Source organism: Chlorocebus sabaeus, chromosome 1 (assembly GCF_047675955.1).
Source record: "Chlorocebus sabaeus isolate Y175 chromosome 1, mChlSab1.0.hap1, whole genome shotgun sequence".
Taxonomy (NCBI): domain Eukaryota; kingdom Metazoa; phylum Chordata; class Mammalia; order Primates; family Cercopithecidae; genus Chlorocebus; species Chlorocebus sabaeus.
The window spans coordinates 34,241,548-34,266,655 of NC_132904.1; the positions used below are offsets into that span (position 1 = coordinate 34,241,548).

The 25,108-nt window shown below is 40.2% G+C and overlaps 1 protein-coding gene across 4 annotated transcripts in view; it reads left to right on the plus strand.

The window, feature by feature from the left end:
* Positions 1–5,701: 5,701 nt before the first annotated feature.
* Positions 5,702–25,108, plus strand: part of MPPED2 (metallophosphoesterase domain containing 2) — a 179,017-nt gene continuing 159,610 nt past the window's right edge. Inside the window, exons 1-2 of one of the 4 annotated variants that reach the window (XM_008003385.3) lie at positions 5,702–5,912; positions 12,369–12,617. In XM_008003385.3, the coding sequence (XP_008001576.1) occupies positions 12,490–12,617 (128 nt within the window). In that variant the 5' untranslated portion in view covers positions 5,702–5,912; positions 12,369–12,489. Of the gene's footprint in view, positions 5,913–6,175; positions 6,848–8,300; positions 8,433–8,686; positions 8,761–12,368; positions 12,618–25,108 lie in introns of those variants that run through there. The other 3 variants (XM_008003348.3, XM_008003357.2, XM_008003374.3) reach the window with 3 other exon arrangements.

Sequence of the window (25,108 nt, forward strand, 5' to 3'; positions counted from 1 at the left end):
CTTTTATTTTATGCATCTAGTAAAATGTGTGCCCTAGATCTTGGCTATTGAACTGTTCTCTTGTGTGGAGATTTTACTTTGTTTACAGTTGGTCACTATGGGGAATAATGAGAACAGAAGAAACTGATAGAACTTTCAAAATGCAGAAATGTCAAGAAAGGAATAAAGTTAGAAAACACAGTTGTCATCTATTAGTCTTAACATTTCTAAACATATTACTATTACATCTTTCCTTGGCAGTCTGAGTTGCTGAGCAGGGTCATAGTAACTTAGCTTGTATCCATAAGGAAACAGCCACTGGAGTATCATCCTTACCATGTGCTTTTCAAGGTTGATGGGTTCCACATGCAACAATACCTGAACCAAGAGAATAATATTCTCATTTGTAGTTGGTTTCTTGTGTTCCCTCGAAAGCATATCTGTTTCTTTGAAGATCTCAATAAAAAAGTGACCACTTGTTAAGGATCTCTTAGAATAGTGCATGGAATATTAAATAATTAAATTATATTAAACTGATTCTGATGAGGACAGATATGGAATTGATGTAGCATTCAAAAACTTTAAGGAAAAACACAAATACATTTGCCTCTTGCAATTATATCTCATGTGAAATAAGAACAAGTTTGTCTGTGGGCCAAAAATAGGTGTGGGGCATTGAAAGGAGGATACAGTGAGTTTTAGGATCTGTCAGTTTCAACCAAGTTAGATTAGTGACATTTTATGCCAGTGTTGTATTTAATGCTATAATTCTTCGTGAAACACAGAATCCCAAGAGGTGTGTAAAGGATAGGATGAAGATGGCTTAGAGACATAGGGAGGCTGGAGTGTGTGTGGAATTAGATGTTTAAGAAAGTCATTAGGTGAGTATGGCTCTCAACCTCTCTGACTGGGTACCACAGTGCTGTTAGCCAGTAGTTCCAGATTCTAGTAATCTTTGTTTCTCTTATGTAAAATGTATTCAAAACTCTTCTATTCATTTCTCTCTAGGTCTCATCTTCTACTCCAAAACTGTCCTGGCTAAGGCTACCATCAACTCCAACCCGGTGACAGCAATAGCTCCCAAATGGCCTCCCTGTGTTCAGTCTAGTTCCCTAAAATACGTTTTACAAAATGGGGTGAGTGATCTTTTCAAAACACTAATCTAATCATGTTACCTTTCCAGTTAAATTTTTAAAACAGCTTCCCGTTGCCCTCAGGATAAAATCAAACGTTTTAAACAGGGCCTTACTGTGACCTTCAAATATCTTTAGCATAGCCTTGTGGTTCTGGCCTCTACCCACACATCCAGATGAATCCCAGACACTTCTTGCACCATGCAAATCTTCACTCTCAGTACCTGGCCACACTGGCTTCTCTTTTTCCTGTGACCTATTTATATTCCTTTCCTCCACTAGGGAGGTCTTCGCTCAACCCCAGAGGAGAAAAGGTTTCCCTGTTTTGTTTTCTTTGCACGAGGGGCCTCTCCTTTACGCAGCCATAATTTGCATTCATTTATGTGATGCTTTAAGTCACTGTCTCCCCATCCCCCTGAGATTGTATACTTCATAATGTGGAAAGAACTCTGCTTTTTTTACATCATTAGACCATCAGCATGGTTTAAGAACTATGCCCCACACACAGCAGAGCTTAAAAATATTTGTTGAATACTGTAATCAAGCCATTACATTAATAATACAGTGAGAAAAAGGTTTTACATTCTGCTAGTCTCTCAAACTCAGTTGTAAAACAATTGTATCCATTCATTCATTTATTTTTGCTGAGAAAGAACGTTACATTACATATTGCTTTCTTGAAATACAGATATCTTATGCAAGATTGCCAAATTGAATTATTAAACTTGGAAATGCTCACAAACCTTTTCTTTACCAGGTTTTTATGGGATTTCTATACTGCTCATCTTTCAAGAGAGATTATTTTGAGTTTACTTCAATGAGAAAGCTCTTTTCCACCATGACAAGCCTATCCCAAGTACAACTAAATTCTACCACTTTCCCAAAATTGGGACCATGACATGGGGGAAGACTCAGCAAGCATTAATTGATTTAAAATGAGAAAAAATCTTTTATCTGAGGAATGTGAGTCCTTTTAAATTATCAGGTCTACAAAGTCATTAAAATGAGACAGCAAGTCCATCCTAACTCCCACCTTTTGAGATATGTATTCATCTCTTGAAATAGCTTGTTATTGTCCCTACTAGCTATAAATTAACTAATAATGCTGCACCAGAAACTATAACTCACACCCTATAGCTTAACAATGTCTAGCCAACCACCAATCAACGTTTTTCTATAAACCAATGAGAATTCTTCACAGAGAACTTTGTGTCAGCCTACTCCCTGTCTCCCATATTTGGCTTTAAAAATTTGCTTGCAACAAAGACCAAAGGAAGCTCATGTCCAATGTTACCTGGGTGTGAATATTCCAGGCAGTTGTCCTCACACTTTGGCTCAAGTAAACTCTTTAAATTATATTTTGTGCCATAGCCTATTCCCTTTAGGTCAACACAGAGATTATGGATGTCTGTTAGAATGGTTACTAATGCTAAGAACACACGAATCCAGGCTCAGTATCATGTTCAGACTTTTACAATTAATTATTGCATAAATAACGTTCATCTGATTTCTTGATACATGCTAGATATTGGCTAGTAAATATGTTAAGTATTCGTGAGTGTTTTGCTAAATTTTAAGATTCTTCCCCAATGCTTGCTACTTAAGCTGCAGGCAAAGCTGAATTAAATTTAGCCTTTCTAAGATGATAATGAGCATAACATTTATTTTATGAAATGAAATTTTATCAGTTCTAGTGTTTCCTGATTCTATTTTTTTTAACCCATAAATATTCTTACTGGTTAACCAAAGAAAATTTTAAATACAAAGTACCACACTTAAAAAAAAAAAAAAACATGGACTTCAAAAAGGATCAATTAAGGAATTAGATTAATCATATAAGTTTCTTTTGAGAATGGCTTGATACATTTCTGTACATTTTAGGGAACAAGTTTTACTCAGAATTCTTTTTATTGTGGCATCCTGCTGTATTTAAAAAGAAGGCTGCCTTTAAATGGCCATGATACATAACAATCTTGTCTCTCTATGAGAAAATTAATTTTTAAAACAGTCTTCGGATTATTTCATATTTCTAAAGACATTAGCAAGACCTTTAAAATGTGCTATTTTAACTCCTTGGGAAGTCCTTAACTCTTATCCTACAACATTGCCTCATGACATCACTTCCTCTCCTGCAGATCTGGTGCGGATTTTTTTTCATTGTGTATTTGCCTCATTCACTGATGTGTTCTCCTCTTTACTTTCTCATTTATTGACAAATACAGTGATTTAACAACTATTCCCAACATAAAGAACCCAAAGAAATATAGGACATTGTTATTCAACTTGGAGGGGTCATAATAAAACATTTGAATGAAACAAGTCAAAAAAACATAAGAACTGCGAGAATTTAGAAAAAAAAATAGTTTGTTGGTTCAGTTTTATTTTTTAACTACATCATAGTGGTAATTCTATTAAGAGGCTCTGATTTCTGATAATACACATCTTAGCCTTTGCTGTAAAATGATAGAAATGCTTACAACTTAAAGAAAAAAAGAAATAAAATAGTTGCTGTTTGTTCCTACAGTTAGACTGGTATATATCATTTCGATGAAATTATCCAACAAAACGCAGTAATTTCAATGGATTGTTTTTTAGAAGAAGAACCATAGTATTGAACCAAGTTTTAAGCCATACACATCTCTGAAGTACAGGAAAACCTGTTCTCATAGGGAAGATAAAAGCCAACTCCAAATAAAGTATTGAGCTTTCAAGGAAAGCATCATTTTCTTTCCAAGCTTTCACCCAAAGTTCTCCCACGCTCCTCTTTCTCATTTTCTTTCCTAAATGCATTCTGAAAAGAAAATTTAAAAGGTGTTGCAGTGGCCTATCAGGAAGCATATTCACCAGTTCTTTCAATGAAATCACTGGGGAAAGGGTCCAGCTTTGAGTTCTATTAAAAGAAAAAAATTGCAATATTTCCTTGAAGCCAATCATAAACTTAGTATTTGATTTTTGTCCTTCTTTTCTTTTCCATTATACACAGTAAAAGCTGAATTTAACAACAACAACAAAATGGAACTTATAGACTCACTTATCTTAGAAAAAAAAAAAAACTGCAGCTTATAGGATTTAAAATTTAATATAATAAGGTAACATTTCAAAGCTTATATGGGAAGTGGGATAGACATGGTTCACATCCAATAATTTTAAATTAAGTTTTTAGTGTAGGTAGCTGTATTTGTGGACAATATGATTTAACAAAATGCGGTATGTTCAAATCCACGTAAAGATAATTATTTGAAAAGTGAGTGTCTTTTTGTTCCTGGTTTATTATTTAAACTCAATTTCATATCTCCCGCTTGTTAGTAGCCTAATGAAAATAAAATTTCATAATCCAAATATACCTTGGTCATTATTGGATAATTGATCTATCAGCAAGTTGACTTCTTCCAGCACTACAAACTACAATTTTAAGTCTTTTTACCTCAGTTTTCCCCACTCAGTAAAATGGTATACAAATTTTCATCAACTTTGTAAAGGATAACCCACTTGATTTTTTATGGCATTAAGTATCCTGTAAAATGTACCACTAAAGTAGAAAGCATTATTATTTACTGTCTGGTTGCACATATTTAGATTCAGAATCATGTTCAAACTAGTTTGTCTGCTTTGTTTGACTGCAATTTTTTTTTTTTAAAGAAGGAAACCACAGAAATTATTTGGCTGGTGATGCTTTTTTTTTTTTCTTTTTTGAACTGATTAAATCAGCCCAAATCAGTCTAAAAATTCAAACTGTTAAGATATGAGGAATGTACTACTCAAGTCACAGAGTAAGGGAAACAAAACCAAGCATTTCTTCAAAAACGTGATTCTAGTCAGTGTTCGCTGATGGACTAGAAAACAAAAGAAAACAAAATGTAAGGGTGCCCCTATGCCCCCATCTTTGGCATCCTTTAATGTCAATGTCACTTGTTCTGATTTGTGCTGGGCAAGGAAAGACACTGTCCTTTCCACCCCGGCACATTTGACAAGTACTGACACTCTGGGCATGCTGTAAAATAAAATAAATACATTAGTAAGACCATTTCCCTTTTCATTTCAGCCTAGGCATAAGAGATGGGTTACTTAAAATTCAAGTGCCAGGAAAGCCCATTGTAAAGGAAATATTTTCAAGTGAATTCCGTTTGATCTTTTTTTTATAGGGGCTCCTACAAGCCTCTCTCCCTTCCTCCCCAGACCCTGGAAACCAATTAGTCTCAGCACAGAGGCCACAGACCAGGTTGCAATGGCTCCTTTTTATTTTTAGGGGATATAATTTCAGCTAGGATGTCTAGTCGATTGTCACATAGTATACTTTGCACACTTCTCTCTCTCACACATATACATTGGATTTCCCTTCAGAGAATGCACAGCTCTTTCAGTCTGACTCCTAGAAAGGAATTAGATCTGGTTGCTGTCCCAATCTTTCAGCAATGACAATGGCATAACATCACAGGGCCACCTCATCTTTCACAGACAACCCTGCCAACCAAGTTTTCTGAAAGCCTTCTCTCCCTTGTTTTCTGTCTTCCAGCATTTCAGCGGTATTTCCTTTCCTTGTGGTGTTTGTATACAATTCCGAAAACCTTTTCTTCCATTTTCCAAAGTAGCAGACAAAACTGGACTAACTTTGATTTTTAAAATGCTTTTGACGTGCTTATCTTTTGGGGAAAATTTGATCCAAAAGACGAAAATGGAAACAATTAGAGTCTTTGCCTCTCCTCACCTTCCTGTCCTGAACCTGCCTTAATTCATGGAGGTGAAAAAAATGATCAGCTGGGTTGGCCTTTTCTTTCTCAGCAACATTGCAGAGAGAAAGAGGTGAGTGTGTGAGTGTGTGTGTGTGTGTGTGTGTGTGAGTGTGTGTGCCTGGCGTGTTGAAAGGCTTGGGGGAAAAGGAGCACAGCTCTCCCCCAGGAAAGCCTCAGATCAGCAGATGGGAGGGAACCTAAGGTCGCCTTCCTAGGTCTGAGTGAAGTGTCCCAGCCGCTCCCCTTACCCCCACGGTGAGCCCTGCGTCCTGGAACGGTGCCAGGACTCCTGACAGAGCCTGGCAGGTCGGTGGGTGGGGGGAGCTGGGTGTTCTCTTTGCAGAAGAACACCATTTGGGAGAAAGATCCCTTATTTTCCTGGGGCACCGTAGCCTGCCTTGCTTCCCCTATCATTTTTTACGCAGATCACACTCATGATGATGAACTTGCAGCTCAGCTTCCTGCCGCCTGCTTGACCCGGGAGCACCAGCAGGCTGCCGGGCCTCGCCCTCGGCTCCCTCCTCCTCTCGAAACCCTGGGGCTTCGGGGCACCGGTAGGGGTCCGAGTGGGCAGGGACTGCAGGAGAGGCGTGCAGGGGCGCGGGGTCCCGCCGGGGAGCGCGCACGGAGCGGCGCCTCAGCCGCCCTGCTTCCTGGAGCTGTGCTCCTTTGACCCCAGTGGCAGTCCCTGTCACTGCACCGCTCGCGCTCCCTCCGGCTCGCCGCGCCCTCGCTCCCTCTCCTCGCCCCCTCGCTCGCTCTCTCCCCAGATCGAGGCTGCTCGGGTCCTTTCTCCCCCCGCCTCCCTCTAGCGCCGCGCCCCCTGGCCCCCAGCCCCAGCCTGCGGCGGGACCTCCGGGGTCGAAGGTTCTGGCCCGCCCGCGCCCCTCGCCCCCCCCGCGCGCCCCCAGCGCTCCTCCAGCCAGCTCGGGCCGCTCAGCTATGGATTGCCTGCTCGCCGGGCGCTGAAGGCATCCCCGGGACCCGGAGCGCAGCCCGGGAAAGGTAATCCGCCCCGGGAAGGGAGGCGGAGGGCGGGGGAGGGGGAGGAGGCGGCCGGGAGCCTGGTGCCGAGCGCGAGAGGAAGGGAAAAAAATGCACACACAAAGCGGAGCCCGGGTGAGAGGTGCCTTGTCAGAGGCGCGTGCGAGGGGATCGGAGGCTGCGGACCCGGGCTGCCCCGGTGCCCCTGACATCCGCACGAGCGGGCGCCTCCCGGGCAATTCGGCGCCCGGGGAGGGCTGATTTTCAACCCCTGAGCGAAAGCAAATTCTTTTTTAGGAGCTGTCTTCCCTCCCACTCCCCATCCTGCGCCTCTTCTCTTCTCCCCCCACCCCCCTCCAGCCATCAGCCCCCCGACCTTTGGGGGTCCCCACCTCTTCGCCCCCTCCTCCACCGGGATTTCTTAGGAGGAAAGGAGGGGGTATCGGCGAGAAGCTGCGGCGAAAGCCGGGCGACGGAGATGGGGGTGGGGACGAGGGCTCAGCGAGCTGTTTACTAGAAAGTCCCGGGGTGATGTGTTCGAGCCGCCCCGGCCTAGGCCCGGGTGCATTGTGTTGGCCGGATCCTTGGTCTCCCGCGGCGGCCCGAGGCCAGGTGCAGTGACTAGGGGAAGGCGCCGCGCAGCTTTGTGCTCGGGCTGCACCCCGCGGCCGCCCCCGGGGGCCGCCCGCGCGCGCCGCTCTCGCTCGGGGCTCTTTCTCACCCAGTCCCCGCGCCCCAACCTCACTCTCCGCCGCTGCCTGCGTCTCCGCGCTCGCAGCTTGCGGAGCGACCCGGCGACCCGAGCTGGGGTCGGGGCTAGGCGACGGGGGACGAGTAGCCAGGAAAAGTAACCGTTGCCGCCGGATTTCTTCTCTACAGAGGCAGGAGTTTCCTTGCTATTTACGTGTAACAAGGTTATCTTTGTAAAGCCTTTGAATTACGGGGTTTTGCGGCCTAGGAGGTGAAGGGGGCATTTTTCTAGAGGCTCAGGAGCGGGTTGGAATCCGTCAGCAAGAAAATAAATTAAGGATGCCCCAGTGGAGTTGATTTATAATAGTACATCACTACCCCCCTCTCACACACACACCCCAAATTAAGTGCCAATGCGAGTCGTGAAAAATGTATAATTGATTTGAGATGTTGCAAACAAACACAAACAGGTCGGGGGGGAAAAACAAGCAAAAGTTTAAGTGAAAAAAGATTTCAAAAGAGGGGGAGATCCCGTGGCCTCCACACCCCCTTCCAACGCTCGCTGGCTCCCTCCCTTCCTTTCTCAGCCGTTCCGGGGAAGGAACCTGGCAGCGCCCAGGCGCAGAGCAGGGAGGAGGCGGCGGCCCCGGGCTCGGGCTCGGCGCTGTGGGTTCGGGGATGCCAACGCGCCCGGGAGGCTGACGTCGGGGACGTGGGGCTGTGATGACCGACCGAGGATGGCGTGGTGTCAGAGCCATTGGCCGCCGGTGGTCATCAATCAACCCAGAGCTAGGGAAGAGGGAGAGAAAAAAGATAGGCGTCCAGCGGAGCCCGGGGCCGCGAGCGCTAGCGCCAGCAGTGCCAGCAGGAGTGGCGGCCGCGGAGGCAACGGAGGTGGCAACGGGGGACTGAGCGAGTAAGGCGCTGGTGCTCCAGGAAGGAAGGGGAAGTTGTAGCCGGGAAGAGCCAGCCGTGAGCCTAGAAGGGCAGGGCGAGTGTGTGTGTGTGTGTGTGTGTGTGTGTGTGTTAGCTGATAAAGCCCCCCCCACCCCGCTCCGCGCAACTGCCCACCACCCTAGATTTAAAACAAACAAACCAATCCAAAGTAGAGAATTCCGCGCCCCCCACCGCCCCACCTTATATAGACTCCACGAGTTGCCAGAGGCTCCGTAGAAAAGTCTTGCCCTCCCTCTCCGAAAGAATGTGTCACCCGGGTGTCCGCAGTGCTGGAGACAAGTTCAGGTGTAAGTGCGGTGGGAGGGAGGGCGCTCGGTGGACAGAAGCACGTGGAACTTTATGTCAGCATCCCCCAAAAAAACCCTGGCGGAGAAGCCCGCCGGGAAGGCGTGTGGGCATCGCTGCCAGATACAGGGATGAGTAACTGGAAGTGGGCATAAAAGAGTAGGGGCGTGAGTTAAGAACGCACTGGATCGGCGCGGCAGAGGGAGGAGAGAGCGAAATTTGGCGGATTTGGAGCAGGCAAGTTCCAAAGTCCCGCCAGGCTCGGTCGGGAGATCTTGGGGCAAGTGATTAAAATGAGCATTCCTGTTGAAACGAGAAAACCGCGGGCTCTTTTCTCATAGGCTGTGCTGGGCAGTGCAGGGGTAGAGAGGTCATGAGTTGTTGCTTTGAAAGTTTTGGTAAATTGGACTTCTGGTGTCTAGGAGGTGGAGACAGTTATTTAATTCCTCAGCTTTTAATCCCTTTATTACCAGGCGACTTTAAAAGGTTTTCCAACTAGATTCCTGGAAAAGAATATTGCTAGTTGTACAGCTTAAAGGACAGAAGCGATTGCTGTCTAGGAAATGCAAAATATACTCACATGATTTTCTTTTTAAAGAGAAAAGTCAGACTAGCACCAGCATGAATGTTTGGCAGTGTCAGTCCCTTTTAGATTTTTCTTTTGGCTTCTTGGTATTTCGTCCTGGGTTCCTTTGTTTTGTGGAGCAAGTGTGTTGAAGTACAAAATGAAAATTTATGAAAAGATTAGCGCTGTCTTTAAATAATGTGTGTGAAAAGTCAAAGTAAGTGTGAAGAGGGCGAGATGCACCAAAATCTGATCATTTGGAAGGTTTTACTGCCTAAATGCACATCTTCTTGATAGTTGTAAGCAGTGTATCATTCTGTCTTGTTTCAAACTCTCTCCACATTTCTCAGGTTATAGGAAGTGGTTTTGTCCATTGTCTCTTGTCTCTGAGAGTTACAAAAAAAAAAAAAAAAGTCTTTTCCAGGTGTTTATGTTTAAAATTCTTAGGATATGTTCATTTTGAGATATGGGTGGGGGTGAACATAGCATTTTTAAAAATAAGCCTTTTCTTGACTTGTCTGTAAAGGTGCTGTGAAAGTTTTGAAGCTCTCTGCCTCAGTCTGACATTTCCTTCAAAGGACTCCAGATTAAAGAAGATAGACGCTGCAGGTGCACTGTTTCGATAAAACATTTGAAAGGGAACATGGCAAAGATGAATTCAAATGAGGTGCCAGCCACCCATTTAGCCTTTCAGAGTTACAGGGGCCTGTGCTTGCTGATGAAAAGATGTTCTATTTGTCTTCCTGGGGCAAAGGTGCAAAGAGGCATAAATGTTCACTGATAGAGAAGGATGACTTTAGGATCAAGCGGACCATGTAGAAGTGCAAATTGATCAGCTGCTAAGTTCTGTCTCTTCTTAGCTTCAAATAGTAGAACTTGGGTGGGTATCATGCTAACTGCTACAAGTCATTGCTTAGATGTTTAAATATTAGTTATGTATATTTTATTTCTAGGCCACATTTGCTTGGTTTAGTGTGTTTACTCCAGAAACATTTAAAATCTTTCTAGTATTGGATGCAGAGATTGTTACTCAGAGGTCACAGTGGTCTAGACATGAATTTGATTTCCTTTGCTTCTTAATGTTCAGTATTTCATACAATAGACATTGATGGAAGAAGGAACATAAGAATTGTCAAGTAATTTTTACACCACTCTCTAATTTATGCAAACACTAAGTTCTCACAGTCTGAAAATGTGTATTTTTCCCCCTCTGTGCTTTGATGGCTAACATTCTTTTTAATGACAGTCATTTCTATAACAGGAAGATGTTTTCATTTGTATTTACTTTTCAGCGCCACGCAATTATGCAGTTTTGCGCTTCAGTAGTGTCTCGGTACTTTGTGTCTCAAAAGAGAATTACAGTACTTAGAACAGGACTGCAATTTGAAGCAGGTGTTGTGTTTTACTGTTATGCAAAATAACAGTAAAATATAATTGTGGGGGAAATTAAGGAAACAGCTGCAAACTTGGTATGAAAACTGCTACATTATGATTTGTAAGCAGTTCTTATAGATATCTTACATCAGAGGAGCAGGGAAAGATTTTAATTTAGTTAATCCTACTGGCCTGGTTGTCTGTCATCTGGCGCTTAAAAGACTCATACCTCCCATGAAGTCAGGAAAGAGAAAGAGAACCCAAAGTGACACTTTGTTTAAAATGCCAGAGCATAGGGATTCATCTCTTGGCAGTGCACTTGACATTAGGAAGGCAGGCAGGGTGGGTGTTATTTAGCTTGCTTTGCTAATATGAAGAAGGCAATGATTTGAGTAGAACACTCTGGAATTTCTTAGCCCAGCTAGCATATGGAGGCCTACACAAGCCCCGGGTTGTAAAATAATAAAATAAATGGCCTATGGCAGGCCATCTGCCTTTTGCTCGATATTTAAGGTGTTTCATGCCAATTTTAAATCCAATCTTATTATTCTAAATATTTTTATTTGAAATAGCAGATAAGATTCTCAGAGCTTAATGGTGCACACGGCAAACCTATTCTGATGTGGAGCACTTAAAGTAAGAACATGGGTTACCTAAGGGTTACCCGAGGAGTGCACTACGGATTCTTCTCTACCACACTGATCAATTGCAACAACCTGGACATGAGAATTTGCTTCCCTCTGCCTTTGCACACCTACCATAAAAATAGACATCTTCATTTCTCAACCCAGTGCAGCAAATAATATATTGACATTTATGAAAAAATCAGAACTAATGGAAATTTTTAAAAAACGAAACCAACTACTGAGAATTATGTTGCACCAAGAATGAGGTGGCAGATATAATGGCCGCCCTTCTTTACCGCTCCATCGGGGCTTGAAGAAGGGAGGTAAAGAATGCATTCAAAGTGGTGGTCCAGACCTGGAGGTGTTTGGCTTTTCCCTGAGTGACTGGAGTGTTGAAAGAAATGACATTACATTTAACAAGAAGGATTTACCTTACCACAAGGTTCTGGGCCAGAGAGGAATGCCAAGCATTGCCTACCTATGTATTTTGGGAGCTGCTTGTGAAAGAAAAAATATGTGTATTGTGTGGGTATTATGAGCATGTTATAGTTATACACATGTATTTGTTATAAGTACAACATTTTAAATTCTTATCTGTCATTGAGTTATATAGCTGTTTTAAACATGGAGCTTTCAAATGATTATATGACACCAACTTTGTAAAGACCAAACGTTCCAATTAGCAGGGAAGGTTTGGAAGATTCTTCACTTTGAGCACAAACCATGTATAGCCAGATGCCATGGCAACTGTGGATATGCCCCTTCCGTAATTCACGTTAAGTGCCATAATTATAATTAAAGAGGAAATCTTAGTTTGAACTCCATTGAGATGATTTGCTAGCACCCAGCAATGATGTATAGAGTGTACTATCCGCTTTGAAATGCATGAAGGGAAGAGAGATGGGAACAGTTGTATCCACGAGCCAACAACACATATTCAGATTTTCCCTGAACTAGTTTCACATCTAGATGTTAAATTTATGTCTCTTAGAACACCCTTTTTCTCTTTGTTCTCATTTTATATACATATTTTTTTTTCTTTCAGAAATGCACAGTGGTATTGATGAGTAGATCCTTGGATTCAGAGGTTGGCTGAAACGCACCATGCCTGCTTCCATCTTTTGCTCTGTAAAGTTGTGAATTGCTCATGCCTATAGGGAGGAAGGATGGCACATGGGATTCCTTCTCAAGGCAAAGTTACCATAACGGTGGATGAGTACAGCTCAAACCCCACCCAGGCATTCACGCACTACAACATCAACCAGAGCAGATTCCAGCCTCCACATGTACATATGTAAGTATCACTCATGAACTTAACAAAATTAGCAATCAGGAAAATAGAAAGAAAAAAAAGAAAAGCATTCACTCTTAACTTCTGCTAGGGAGACTAACAGGTAAATGATTTACAAATCAGATGGGTATCTGTGGTTTCAAATACAGCTCAGGAGGAATCCCATACATCTGCGTAACATTTCGAATTTTCGGAGCACTTTCAACCACAATTTGACATTAGATTTTCAGAGCCTCTGAGGGCTGGTGGTTGGTTGCCCATATTTATAGATAAGAACAGAAAATAACAGAGAGGTTAAAGTATTTGCAATGCCACACAGCGAATTTGCCTGAGACTCCTGACCCCTAGTTAAATTTGCTTTACATTGTATTGCTTGCCTCCATTCTGAAATATTTCTTTAAAATTTCTGTAGTTTTTTTTTTTTTCCCCCACACCTCACCCCACTACCCCTTTACATTCAGCTGGGAAATAGGCCTAATTGGGACTAATTGTCCAGCTACTGCTAGATCCATTGTCTTGCCTGTTGCTAGTGAAACGTGTGCTGCATGCTGCAGGACTCAAACAATATGGGGAACAAAGGAATAAGGGAGAGTGGAACAGTTGGTTCCAGGAATTGTACTTTTCTCTCACTCCCTAATACTATTTAAGTCATGTTGAGGTTTAAACTGTTTAAGGAACAAAGTGTGGCAGAAACCCAGAGGCAAGGATTTCGCAGCACCTGGTTGCACATCAACTTTTTTCTGGTCCTCTGCTACAGGATGTGCTGGGCTTTCAGCAGAAGGGAGCAAAAGGTCACCATCTCTCTTGTTTATTCAAGGCCTGGTGCTCATTCTCTATGAGACCCTTCCAATGTCTAACATGAGTCTTTCATAGTAGGACTAAACCTCTTTGAAAACTATTGTATAGTCAAGATAGAAAGGAGGTTAGGACTCTGTTGACTGTTTTTACCACTCCTGTAAGAATTGAACTTGGGGCATGTCCAAGTCACAAGCTCCTTTTTTAGTAATTGTTTTATGTGAGCATTTAAAAAAATAGTAGGACACCCCAAACACACACCTGCCCCCCTGGAATCTAGAAACGCTAACCAAACAAAAGGGTCTTTCCCTTGACTGCCTGGATATTAGTGTAAATACTAGGATGTTGCTTTGCAAGTATATTCTGGAGAGCGACTCAGTTACCTATGATGAGATTTCTGCAAAGCAACGGTTCTAAAGCAACATGCTTGAGTGACAAAAAAAAAAAAAAAAAAAAAAAAGGAAAAGACAATCATTGTAAGTGGTTACTGCTAAACTATTTGTAAGAACTTTAAACTTTCTTTAAATGAGTATATATTAATGATTATGAAGGATCGCTAACATGATTTTAAGGAAAAATGTTTAAGATGAATAAAGTTTTTCTTTGTTAAAATGGCTTTTCTGAACAACAAATATATGTTCAATTCAAATATTCTTTTTATTCTACTGTTTCTATTTTTTTTTCTTCAAATATGCTACAATATTTGTGTAAGCCATCCTTTGAATAGCTTCAGCTCTGTTTTGCTGGTGTTATGTTTTTGTCTTAAAGAACTACAAGGAACTTTGTAGATGCTGTTTCCACTCAGGCAAAAGAAAGTGTGTTTTGCCCAGATTCCTTGGAAAATGACTGCTGGGGAATGCCAGCTTAGTTCTCAAGTCTGCAGACATCTGCTCACTTGTTCTTGGCCTTAAGATTCCACTGGCAACCTGTGAATGCACATAAGATATTTTAAAAATCACGTAACTTTAAAGTTGATCTGCTTATATCTAGCCATAACAAATTTGAAGGATCAAATTATACCTCTTTTGAAAAAAATAGCTTGAAAATGGGGCAACTTAGACAGCTGTGTAGTGCTTTCACCAGACTCCAGATCTTGGAATAGAGGATTCTTCACAGGCTAGTTCCAGTGTGCCTTTTCACTTTTATCGCCAATGAGGGTTTCCCATTTGAACCGTCTGCTTCAACCACACAGTTTGGCTCCCTGTCATCTGGACATACCTTAGTCCCTTCCATCTTGGTGCCACTGCCATCACTGTTTCTCACAACTGTAACACAGTTACACTCTGCTCATCAAATGCCTCAAAGCCAGATTAGGCTCCTCCACTTAAGCCATTCCAATCCAAAATGATCATGCCTGCCCAAGTTACTTGGCAACACTTTATACCACCTCCATTATTTTTCTTTATCTGTCTGTCTACCTACCTGCCTGTCTGCCTGTCTGTATCTATCTGCCTGTCTGTGTCTTATTCTCTTAATGTTTTATTTCTTAAAGAAAGGCTTGTTTTTCTGAGCAGGTGACAGATGCTCAAAATTACTGGTCGATTGATCCATTGATTTGATTATGCATTGGATAGAGTGATTGGATTGATGCTTGGAGATTTTCATTGGGATTTTTCTGTCAGTTCTTGACATTTGGAATGTTTTTATTACGGTGTGTATTGTCTGGAGGCTGGCTTACCTTTTCCTTGGCTTCACTCTTTCTTGCTTGAGAACATGCCATTGTTTTGTAGGCTTGATGGCCTCGCACAGTGACTGGCCTGTCGTAGGTGGTCAGGGATCTTGGTTGGATGCAATCATGTCATATTTCTGTTATATTAAGAAAAACAATTGGCCTTAATCTAATTAGAAACTTTAGTAGGCTAGAAAATATCTATAAAATATTTAGTCTAAAATGTCTTCAGGTTTTCTGAAAATTTCAACATATCATGGCAGAACTTTGCTCCTCTCCCCAAGGTAAAGATATTTTGTCTTTCCCACTTGCATAGTTGCTCATTTATTTTGCACGGATTGTTAAATTATTTGCTTCCTTTTTTCACTTGCACTTGAGATTTCTGAAGACCCCTGACAGATCACCTGGATTATAGTTAAAAATCCTATCCCTTTAATGATGTCTTATTTTCTTTCCTACAGTCTTGTGGTGGTAGTTGGGGTTTTTTCACCTTAATTGGGAAGAGCTCACTTCCCATTTAATTCAATTAGTCTCAGCTCAGTTTTGTGACTAACGAATTTTCTTTTCCAAGTCTCTACTCATATGTAAACATTTGCACTAAATGATGGTTAAGGATCTTTTTAGCTCTGACTTGCTAAGTTTAAGATTGCAGTTAAGACAATGTTTATTTGCAAGACGATGCTATTAAGGAAACAGAAATAAATAAGACCCAGTCCCCATTTTCATGAAGCTCATCGCTGATTTCAGAGCTGATGTTTCAAACAGCTTTAAGAAGCATTGGTTTAGTTTTCATCTCTGAGTTCTGACAAGATTACCACCAAGCTCTCTAAGAATGACTGGCTTGAATCTCTGCTTGTTATGTAGGGAAGTTTTTTTTTGTTTTTGTTTTTTTTAAAGAAAGCAATCCTGTATGACCTTGGGAAAGAAAATTAAAGCACAGCTGGAGTTGGCAGAGCAAAATTTAACCTAGAATTTGTGTGCCTTGCTTACCCAGACTCTTGAACATACTAATAGATGTCATGATTGAAACCCAGCAATTAACAGGGCTTCATTTTTCCACAACCCCTTCATCTTTCCCAAGCAGAATGTTAAGAAAAATTATTTAGTATTTTTAATGATGGTGAGAGGAGGTGCTGAAGGAGCCAGTGTAGGTCTGAAAACACCATAAAGATTTTGTATGTGTTTCATGATCTGAGGCCTAATCAAATGTTACAAAACTTTATTAGTAGGGGATTCAGCCATCTCAGTTTTAGCACTGAAATCCCTGTGTTATTGGAACGCCTCAGCCCGGTGAAAACCGGGACAATAGGATACCCTACTGAAGTTAATTCTTCATCTTTTTCTTTAAGGATTGATGACTAGGGAGCTCAAATCAAGTTTTCAGTTTTAGCCGCTTTCCTTGTTTGCACCTTCTGTTGTTAACACCCCTCGAATCTTGCTCTGCGCTTGTTCTTTTACCCTTGTTCTATGGAGGCAGGGTAGCATAGTGGTCAACATCACCTGTGGAAACAGATTATCGGGTTTAAAATTTGCTTGCACCACTGACTAGCTGTGTAACCAACTGTGGAGAAATACTGTAACTTCCTTATGTTTTATTTTTCTATCTGTAAGATCTGGACCATAAAAGTAATGTCTATCTCAAAAGGCTGTGGAGGATAAAAGAATGAAACAGTATTACATGTTAATGCTTATACATACATAGACTATGCTCAGTAAATGTTAGCGGTTATCATTAATAATTGTTTCATTGATTCTGGGTTTTTAATTTTAAACTGCCAGTTCATTTTGAAAAGCAGTGGAGTGTATATAAATGAGTAAATAAAGTCATTGCTAAATCTTGTCCTTTCTTCCTCATGGAGCCATGATCAGCAAAGAGTCATGGAAACTTTTCTGGGTGGGATTTTGGTTTGTAAAGGTTGGCAAGTGTCCTGGTTTAGTGCCTGTCAAGATTATAAACAGCCTAGGAGTGTCTCAGTTACAGCCTAGGAGTGCCACCTCCAGTTACTCCACAGGAGTGGCAATCCCAAGGGGAGATGGAATCTTGTGAGCTGAGTACTGACTGGTTGCTCTCTGTGGAATCACAGTGGCCTTCCTCCACATAAGCTGGACCTAGGTTCTCTGTACCCGAGTCAGTTTCTTAGACTTCCCACCTCTATCTGTGGTTAAAGCAGAAACATCAAGCGCTAACTAATTAACCAGAATTGAGTGCAAAAGGCACAGTTTGGGCTGGGGAATGAGGACAACATATATATGGTAGCTGAGAATGTGGTCTGAAATCAGCGATCTGTATACAAATGCTGATCCTGCCAGTTATTGGCGTGGCTGGGTGACGATGGAAAAATTGCTGAACCTGTCTTCTCATCTGTAAAATAGGTTTAATGATCCTTTAATATGGTTGTGAGCATTAAATGAAATGATACATAATGACATACAGTGCCCAAAAGATACCACTTGATAAATAGATTCTATGATAATATTTATGGTATTGTCTACCAGCTGATGAGCATGAGTTAAGTTGTTAACATTTTCCTTTCTAAACTACTTGGCTATATGAAACCTGACAAGTCCAAATTGTTTTATTATTGTATTGTGTAGTATCTGTCAGTGTTGCTTGGCGATCGCTATTAAAAAAAAAAATCTGTAGCTTTTAGGGTATCTGGGTGATTATTTCATGCCAAAGTATTATAAGATTTTGTCTGATCTGAGATTTCATTCTTATTCAAGAATGTGGTAGGAAGTAACTGTTTGTTTTAGTTCTGTATTAGATATGCTTGCGTACAAAAACAGTGTTACAGAAGAGTGTTATAGAAACGGTGTCATTTGGCTAAATAACTATATAAAAGTGTGTGGAAGGATAAATAACATTACTGGTGATTATTTAGGGAATGCATTTGGAACTGAATTTGCAGGAAGGAGTGTTGGATAAGGACCTTTTACTTTTTATTTCTTGTACTTTTATATAATTTGAATTGTTCTTATAACAAGTATTTGACACTTTTATGATAAAAACTTTTTTTGAAGATTGATAAAAAATGTAATTTGTCTCTAAGTCCTTATGCTTTGCCTGTAACATTTGCTTTAAAGTCTTGATCTGATGTGAATCTTCTATTTTATTTTGTCCTCACTTTCTTGGGTAGCACTTTCTTCTGTTTTATATTGCAATCAAGGAATAGGCCAAAGGCTGTTCATTGGTTCAGTATAACTCAACTTTCTCAAGTGTGGGAAGATGAGAATAGTGTTGTCTGCTTCATTGTCTTATAACTGATTGGACATTTTTAAAGAAGTATGATGTCACTTAATGACAGGGATACATTCTGAGAAATGCATCTTCCAGGCGATTTCGTCTTTGTGCAAACATCATAGAGTATATTTACACACACCTAGATGGTATAACCTACCATACACCTAGGCTATATGGTATAGCCTATTGCTCCTAGTCTCCAAACCTGTACAGCATCTTACTGTACTGAATACTGTAGGCCATTGTAACACAATAATAACTAATGTGTATCTAAATATATCTAAACATAGAAAAGGTATAAGAAAGGTAGAGTATAAAAGATTAAAAATGGTCTACCTTTATAGGGCACTTACGTGAACGGGGCATATAGGACTGGAAGTTGCTCTGGGTGAGTCAGTGAGTCAGTGGTGAGTAAATGTGAAGGCCTACGACATTACTAAACACTATTTTAGGCTTTACAAACACTCTACACTAAATTTATAAACAATATTTTTGTCTCTTCAACAATAAAGTAAGAAACTTAGCTTACTGTGGCTTTTTTACTTTATACACTTTTTAATTTTTTAAAACTTTTTGACTCTTTTATATACCAGATTAAAACACAAATACATTGTACAGCTGTACAAAAATATTTTCTTTCTTTATATTCTTATTCGATAAGATGTTTTTATACTAATTTTTTTTTATTTTTATTTTTTGCTTTTTAAGCTTTTTGTTGAAAAGACATGGTAGGAAGGGAATGAAGGATTTAAAAACTACATATTGGATACAATGTACACTACTGGAGTGATGGGTGCACTAAAATCTCAGATTTCATCACTATACAATTTATCCATGTAACCAAAAACTACTTGTATCCCAAAAGCTATTGAAATAAAAAGTGTGTGTGTGTGGTGTGTGTGTGTGTGTGTGTGTGTATGTATAAAACTAAGACATGAGCACACATTAGCTTAGGTCTACACAGGGTCAGGATCATTCATATCACTGCCTTCCACCTGCACATCTTGTCCCACTGGAAGGTCTTCATGAGCAGTAACAGGCATGGAGCTGTTATCTCCTGTGATGGCAATGCCTTCTTCTGGAGTATCTCCTGAAGGATCTGCCTGAGGCAGCTAGGGTTTTAGAGTTAACTTTTTTTTTTTTAAATAAGTAGAAGGAGTACACTCTAAAATAACAATTAAAAGTATAGTACAGCAAATAAGCAAACCAGTGACAGAGTCATTTATTTCATTGTCAAATATTATGTACTATACATAATTGTATGTACTATACTTTATACCACTGGCAGGGCAGGTTTGTTTACACCACCATCACTATAAACACATGAGTAATAAGTTACACCACAATGACATTATGACAGCTAGTGTCATTAGATGATAGAAAATTTTCAACTCCATTATAATCTTATGGTACCACCTTCATATATGTGGTCTGTCATTGACCAAAGTGTCATTATGCAGCTCATGACTGTATTTTCAAATCCATTTGGGAAAGCTAAAAGAGTATACAGTAGTAGACTTCTTGACAGCATTTCAGGGACTCTGCATTCTAGTCCTGTCGTGGTCACTAATCAGCTCTGTGATCTTTAGCAAGTAGGGCCTCTTTCAATTTCAAGTTCCTTACCAGTCAATAGACTTGATGGCCTTAGCATCATCTCTTCCCATTTTAACAGTCTGAGGTTTCTCCCATTCCTTACCTTTACATTTGTCCATGTAAAATTATGAACACAAATCCCACACCATTAGGGATATTCTGTAGGGAAAGAATATAATAGAGACATCATTGGGATATGGTGGTGAGAGAAGAGAAATGACCCCTAACGCTCACACAGAGGAAAAGTCGTGTCAGTGGATGAATGAATGAATGTCTGGAACTCTGTAAAATGGCACTTACTAACAAGGTAGAAATTAATTTTGTTACAGAGTTGGGCTGCATTTGCTATTTAAAAAAAAATCGAAACATACACTTCTTTCTTGGTAAGCCACTTTCTTATTTTCATTACAGATTCATCAGTGTCCTGCACATTAGCATGGTGGCCATAATTTGTAAAATGTTCTCTATCTGAAATTCATTGTAGAAATGCTGAATGGCCCTTTTAGTTTGCACTTTATATATAAACACTGGGTATTTTTGTTTTCTTTTCTCATTTATTTTTAAAAATAAATTCTTTTTCCTATACACTCCCTGAGGGCACCCGTCTTGTGGTCCGTGACAGTTGGACTTCATTTTAGAGCTGACTTTTTTCCTATTCTGTACAATTCTTTGTTTGCACTCGAGCATTAAAGAAGCAATCTAAAATTAGATTTGTTTTTTGTCCATAGGAATTTGTTCCTAGAACCCTAGCTGTATGTTGCATAATTGGACAGTGTTTTTTGTTTATTTGGTTGTTGGCTACTTGACTTTCTGGAAGAGTAAAGAATTTTGGTGAAATAAAACAAATCCTGTCTTCTATGTTATACCTGGATTTTGGGTTCGGAAAGTTACCTACATTTGTAGGGATAAAGAACGACTCATAGAGAAAGCATAGTCATAATCAACTCATAGACATATCCTGCAACCGGGAGCCATTCAGATCACCTCTCCTTACAGACTGAATCTATTTAACTCCTGCTCTAAATACAATTTTTGTTCTTTAAACTTCTTTCATGGGGATATTTTGGTAAAAATTATTCAAGTGGCAAGACAAACTAAACAGGCCATAATGAAATAGGTAGTTTGTATTTGTGACATACTCGATTTTAATTCTGAGATTTTAAAGCTTATGAAGATGAGCTTTTAAGATGTAGAAACAAAGCTAATGCTGCTGAATCTACTGCATCCTGTATGGCAAACTCTAGATAATTCTGAACTGTTTCCAAAAAGGAGAAGCTTACTGAGTCTTGGAAGATCTATTCATCAGTTTATTTTTCTTCTTTTTCAGTGTTTCCTTAGCTCTTTCCTTCCCATGTCTTTTTCCCTTTTGGACTTTCACAGCATACTGGAAACTAGATGTTTAAGTAGCTATCCTAGCACGGTTAGACTATTATTTCAACATCAGTATGTACAAAACTGCCACACTTTTGCTGACCACCGTGTTAGTCTTCTTTTTTTTTTTTTCTTTTTTGTTTTTTAATGTAAAAAGTACACTTAGAGACTTTGTCTGTGTGGAAACGCTAACTCTGCAAAGAGGAAACTGTTGGATTTATTGGCTCTTGCAGTATTTGGGTCTGCATATTTTTGTTCTATTTTGCTTTGAAGATTGGTTTTATTCAATTTCTTCCCCTGTGGAAGGGACAAAATATATGCAAATAAGACAATGCATTTTTGCAGATTTTTTTTATTTTTTTCTTCTTTACCACAAATCAAGAATATAAGCTTCTCTAGTTGATTTACATTTTTGTGCAAGTTTTTATTAAGCCTCAGAGCTGTTGAAACTAGTTTAAAGAAAAAACCCAAAAAGATAAAGAAAGCTAACATCACCATGGAAGAGAGGGAACAGATAACTTTTTCACATTTGATAGTATTGATCTTTAAAATTCTAAGTGAGAATTAGACCATTACCGAAGTTCCTCTGTTGGTAGTGGCTTCCTTAAAACACTGCAGGACTCTACATCAAAACATGGACTCTACTGAAACTCACATTTCTTTGTACAGACTGCCTCTGAAACCTTCCAGCTCAAAGATTTGATAATTCTTGGATTGGAAAAATATCCTTTCCTGTCTTGCTATGGGTTTTTTTGGCATTTATACTGATTGGCTAAGAAAAGTGGCTTGCTTGTGGTATTTGGCTTTAGGTATTTGGGCCAAAGACCAAGTTTCAAACCTTGTACATATTTGTACACTTAGCTTAAAATATGTTTTGAACAAAGACTTTAAACTGAAATCAAGAAAAAAGTTAAGTCTCCCACCAGCTAAGCAAGCTCAGCATGTTTCCCTAATTTCCTGAAAGAGTTAGCCTTCTTCTATGACATAGGCATTTTACTAGCTCTGTTTAAGTCCTGAGTCAGTTCTGGAAAATTTTTCTCCAGTTTATTTTATTTTGCTTTGCCTGGAGATTTCAAAGATAACCACCGAAGCCTATCAAACTGTACTCGATTTTTTAATCATAAAATTGTACCTATTGCTCTTAGCACCTTTTATTTAATACATTCTGTGTTTAAGAATGATACGACTTTTATATACTGGTTCTGCTTGGATAGTGCTGTGGTTTGAATATTTGTGCCCCTCCAGAATGCATATGTTAAAATCCTAACTCCAAAGGTGATGATATTAGGAGGTGGGGCCTTGCAGAGGTGATTTTCTCATGAGGATGGAGCCCTTATAAAAGAGGCCCCAGAGTAACCCCTTGTTCTTCTTTCATATGAGGTTACGGTGAAAAGATGCCTGCCTATGAACTGGGAATTGGGCCATCAGCAGACATTGAATCTGCCTTGATCATGGACTTTCCAATCTGCAGAATTGTGAGAGATAAATGTGTGTCGTTTATAAGCTACCCAGTCTATGCTATTTTGTTATAGCATCTTGAAGAGCCCAAGGCAGGTAGGCAGGGAATATAATGGGAAGATGAATTTTATAGAGGAAAGAAGAGGAGAAATTGGGGTATTTGTGAAGGAGAGAGGGAGAAAGTATGAGGGAATATATAGCAGATATATTTGTGAGATCATAACTCTTCCTTGGCAGTTATGATGTCCCGCCCTTGGGCTTGACTTTAGCACCGGGAGCGGGTCAGCATCCCTGGACTTCAGTCAACAAAGTTCCTCTGTTGAGACAAAATTGCACCTTGGCTTTCTAGGGTACACATGCTGACTCAATATACCAATGAGTCTAGCATATGAAAGGATCAGGATAGCAATTTTTGATACTTTGATACTTTGAATTTTTGATACGCTCAGACCTATGTTGATCTCTGAGAAGCAACAATTTTTGGGGTAATTCAAAACTTTTAGGCTTGTATTTCAATATTTTTTAAAAAATCATTTGACAAATAGTGAACTCTGAACTGGCTTTCGAGAAATGTAAGAATATCTGAAGCTGTGATTTCCCAAGGTTCGCCATCTGTTAGTATCTAGGAGACTTACCATATGTTGTGCTCAAATTCTGACTTTTACAGGTTAACTTGTTTTCACTTTGTTCTTCACTCCTACATTTTGGGCACAGCTGGTAGCACTGAAACCTATCTTGACTCAATAAACTTAGAGAAAAGAATGGGAAGGGGTGAGTCTTTGGGAAGAACAAACAGGCTAGGAGGTGTTGACTCCTAAAGGATATTAATTCTTAATTCTTCCATAATGCAGTTCAAAGAGTCTAATGCTTTCTTCATGTAAAATACATGTAAAGGCTTGGGTATCCTGTTTGGTACAGTAGTGTGTGGGTCCTGTTCTAGCCCCTCTTGCAACTGACCCTCCTGAGAATTCGGAAGGGAAATAATAATCCCATGGGAGTCTGTTTGCTCCATGTTGTGTCCCTTGGTGGTGGCGGATAGCTCCCCTGTTTCGCATCTCTCCATCTCCACCCCACCACGATGTTAATGGCTGTCGGCACGCTCCACTGTTTATCTTGGAATTTGATCCCATCATCTTGGCAACCAAACTGGGACCTTTACCGCTCAGATTGTTTGTCATTTGTTGTTAATTATCTGTTACCATAAATTCTGCACTTTGAGAAAAAAGGGAATGTTTTGAAATATTTCCTCCAACATGTAAGTGGAGCTTCATTTTCTGTGGACAAAAGAGAACAACAACAAAAAAAATGAGCCCTTTTGGGAGCTGGTTTTAGGGAAATCAAGTGCCCTGGTTTTTCAGACGGGCTCAGTGAGATCCCACTAATGCAGCCAGGATTTGCACTGAAAGAACCTTTGCAATTCAGCAGTGGTCTAATACAGACCATTAGTGACAGGTACTCCCCATTGGAGGGAAGAAATAATTTAACTTTAAATAAGGGGTTTTGCTTTTTATCTCAATCTTTTTATGCCATAATTGTGTTTTTTGTATGCTAGGGCCTGTTCCCTTCAGCTACTTCCTCCTTTTTAAAGATTATTAAAACAAAGCAGTCCAGAGTGAGAAGTAGCTTCTGCCTGCCTGTCTTTATGAGGTGTTTATTTTGTCAAGTATAGAATTAAAATGAGCTTTCTAGTCATTAGTGGATTTTAGTCCTGGTCTCACACTCTGCAGGGAGGGTTGTGCCATGTTATAAACAGATAGCACTGTTTTGCAGGGTGCTGTACCACAGGCTACAGGAACCATGGTTGAGCTTAATATCTTCATAAAGCGGTAAACGAAAGAACATGAAAGAGTGAGAGGGGGAAAGAATGAAGGTTTGTATTTTAGAGGGAAGCATTTGAGAATAGAGTGACTGTTGCTAAGCAGAAATCTGGGCACAATTAAAGTATTTAAAAATGAAGTCATTTGAGAAGTTCCAAAAAGAAAAAAAAAGTATACCCAGAACTACTACTAGTGTCTTATCTTTATAGCAGGGGTCATAATCATATGTGCTTTAAAAAGTAATGGTGAGGGTTACAGAAGATAATGCTTAGTGCCCAGTACAGCACTTAGTGCAGTGTCTAAATGCTCCATGTATGGTGGCTATTATTGTTAACAATATCATGTATCATTATTGCCTCTAAAACATTAACATGAGCTTCTGCAGTTTTAATAGTGACATATAGTCTGTCATCACTATAACATTTTTCGTGCCTTTAAGTTTGGTGTGTCTGTTTTATTCTTGTCAAGAAGTTTTACGGTTTTGCTGTCTCCCAGGGGAGACACAGGGAGGGAGGGATGGAGTCTCTGTTAACCTGATAGCCAGGGGCAG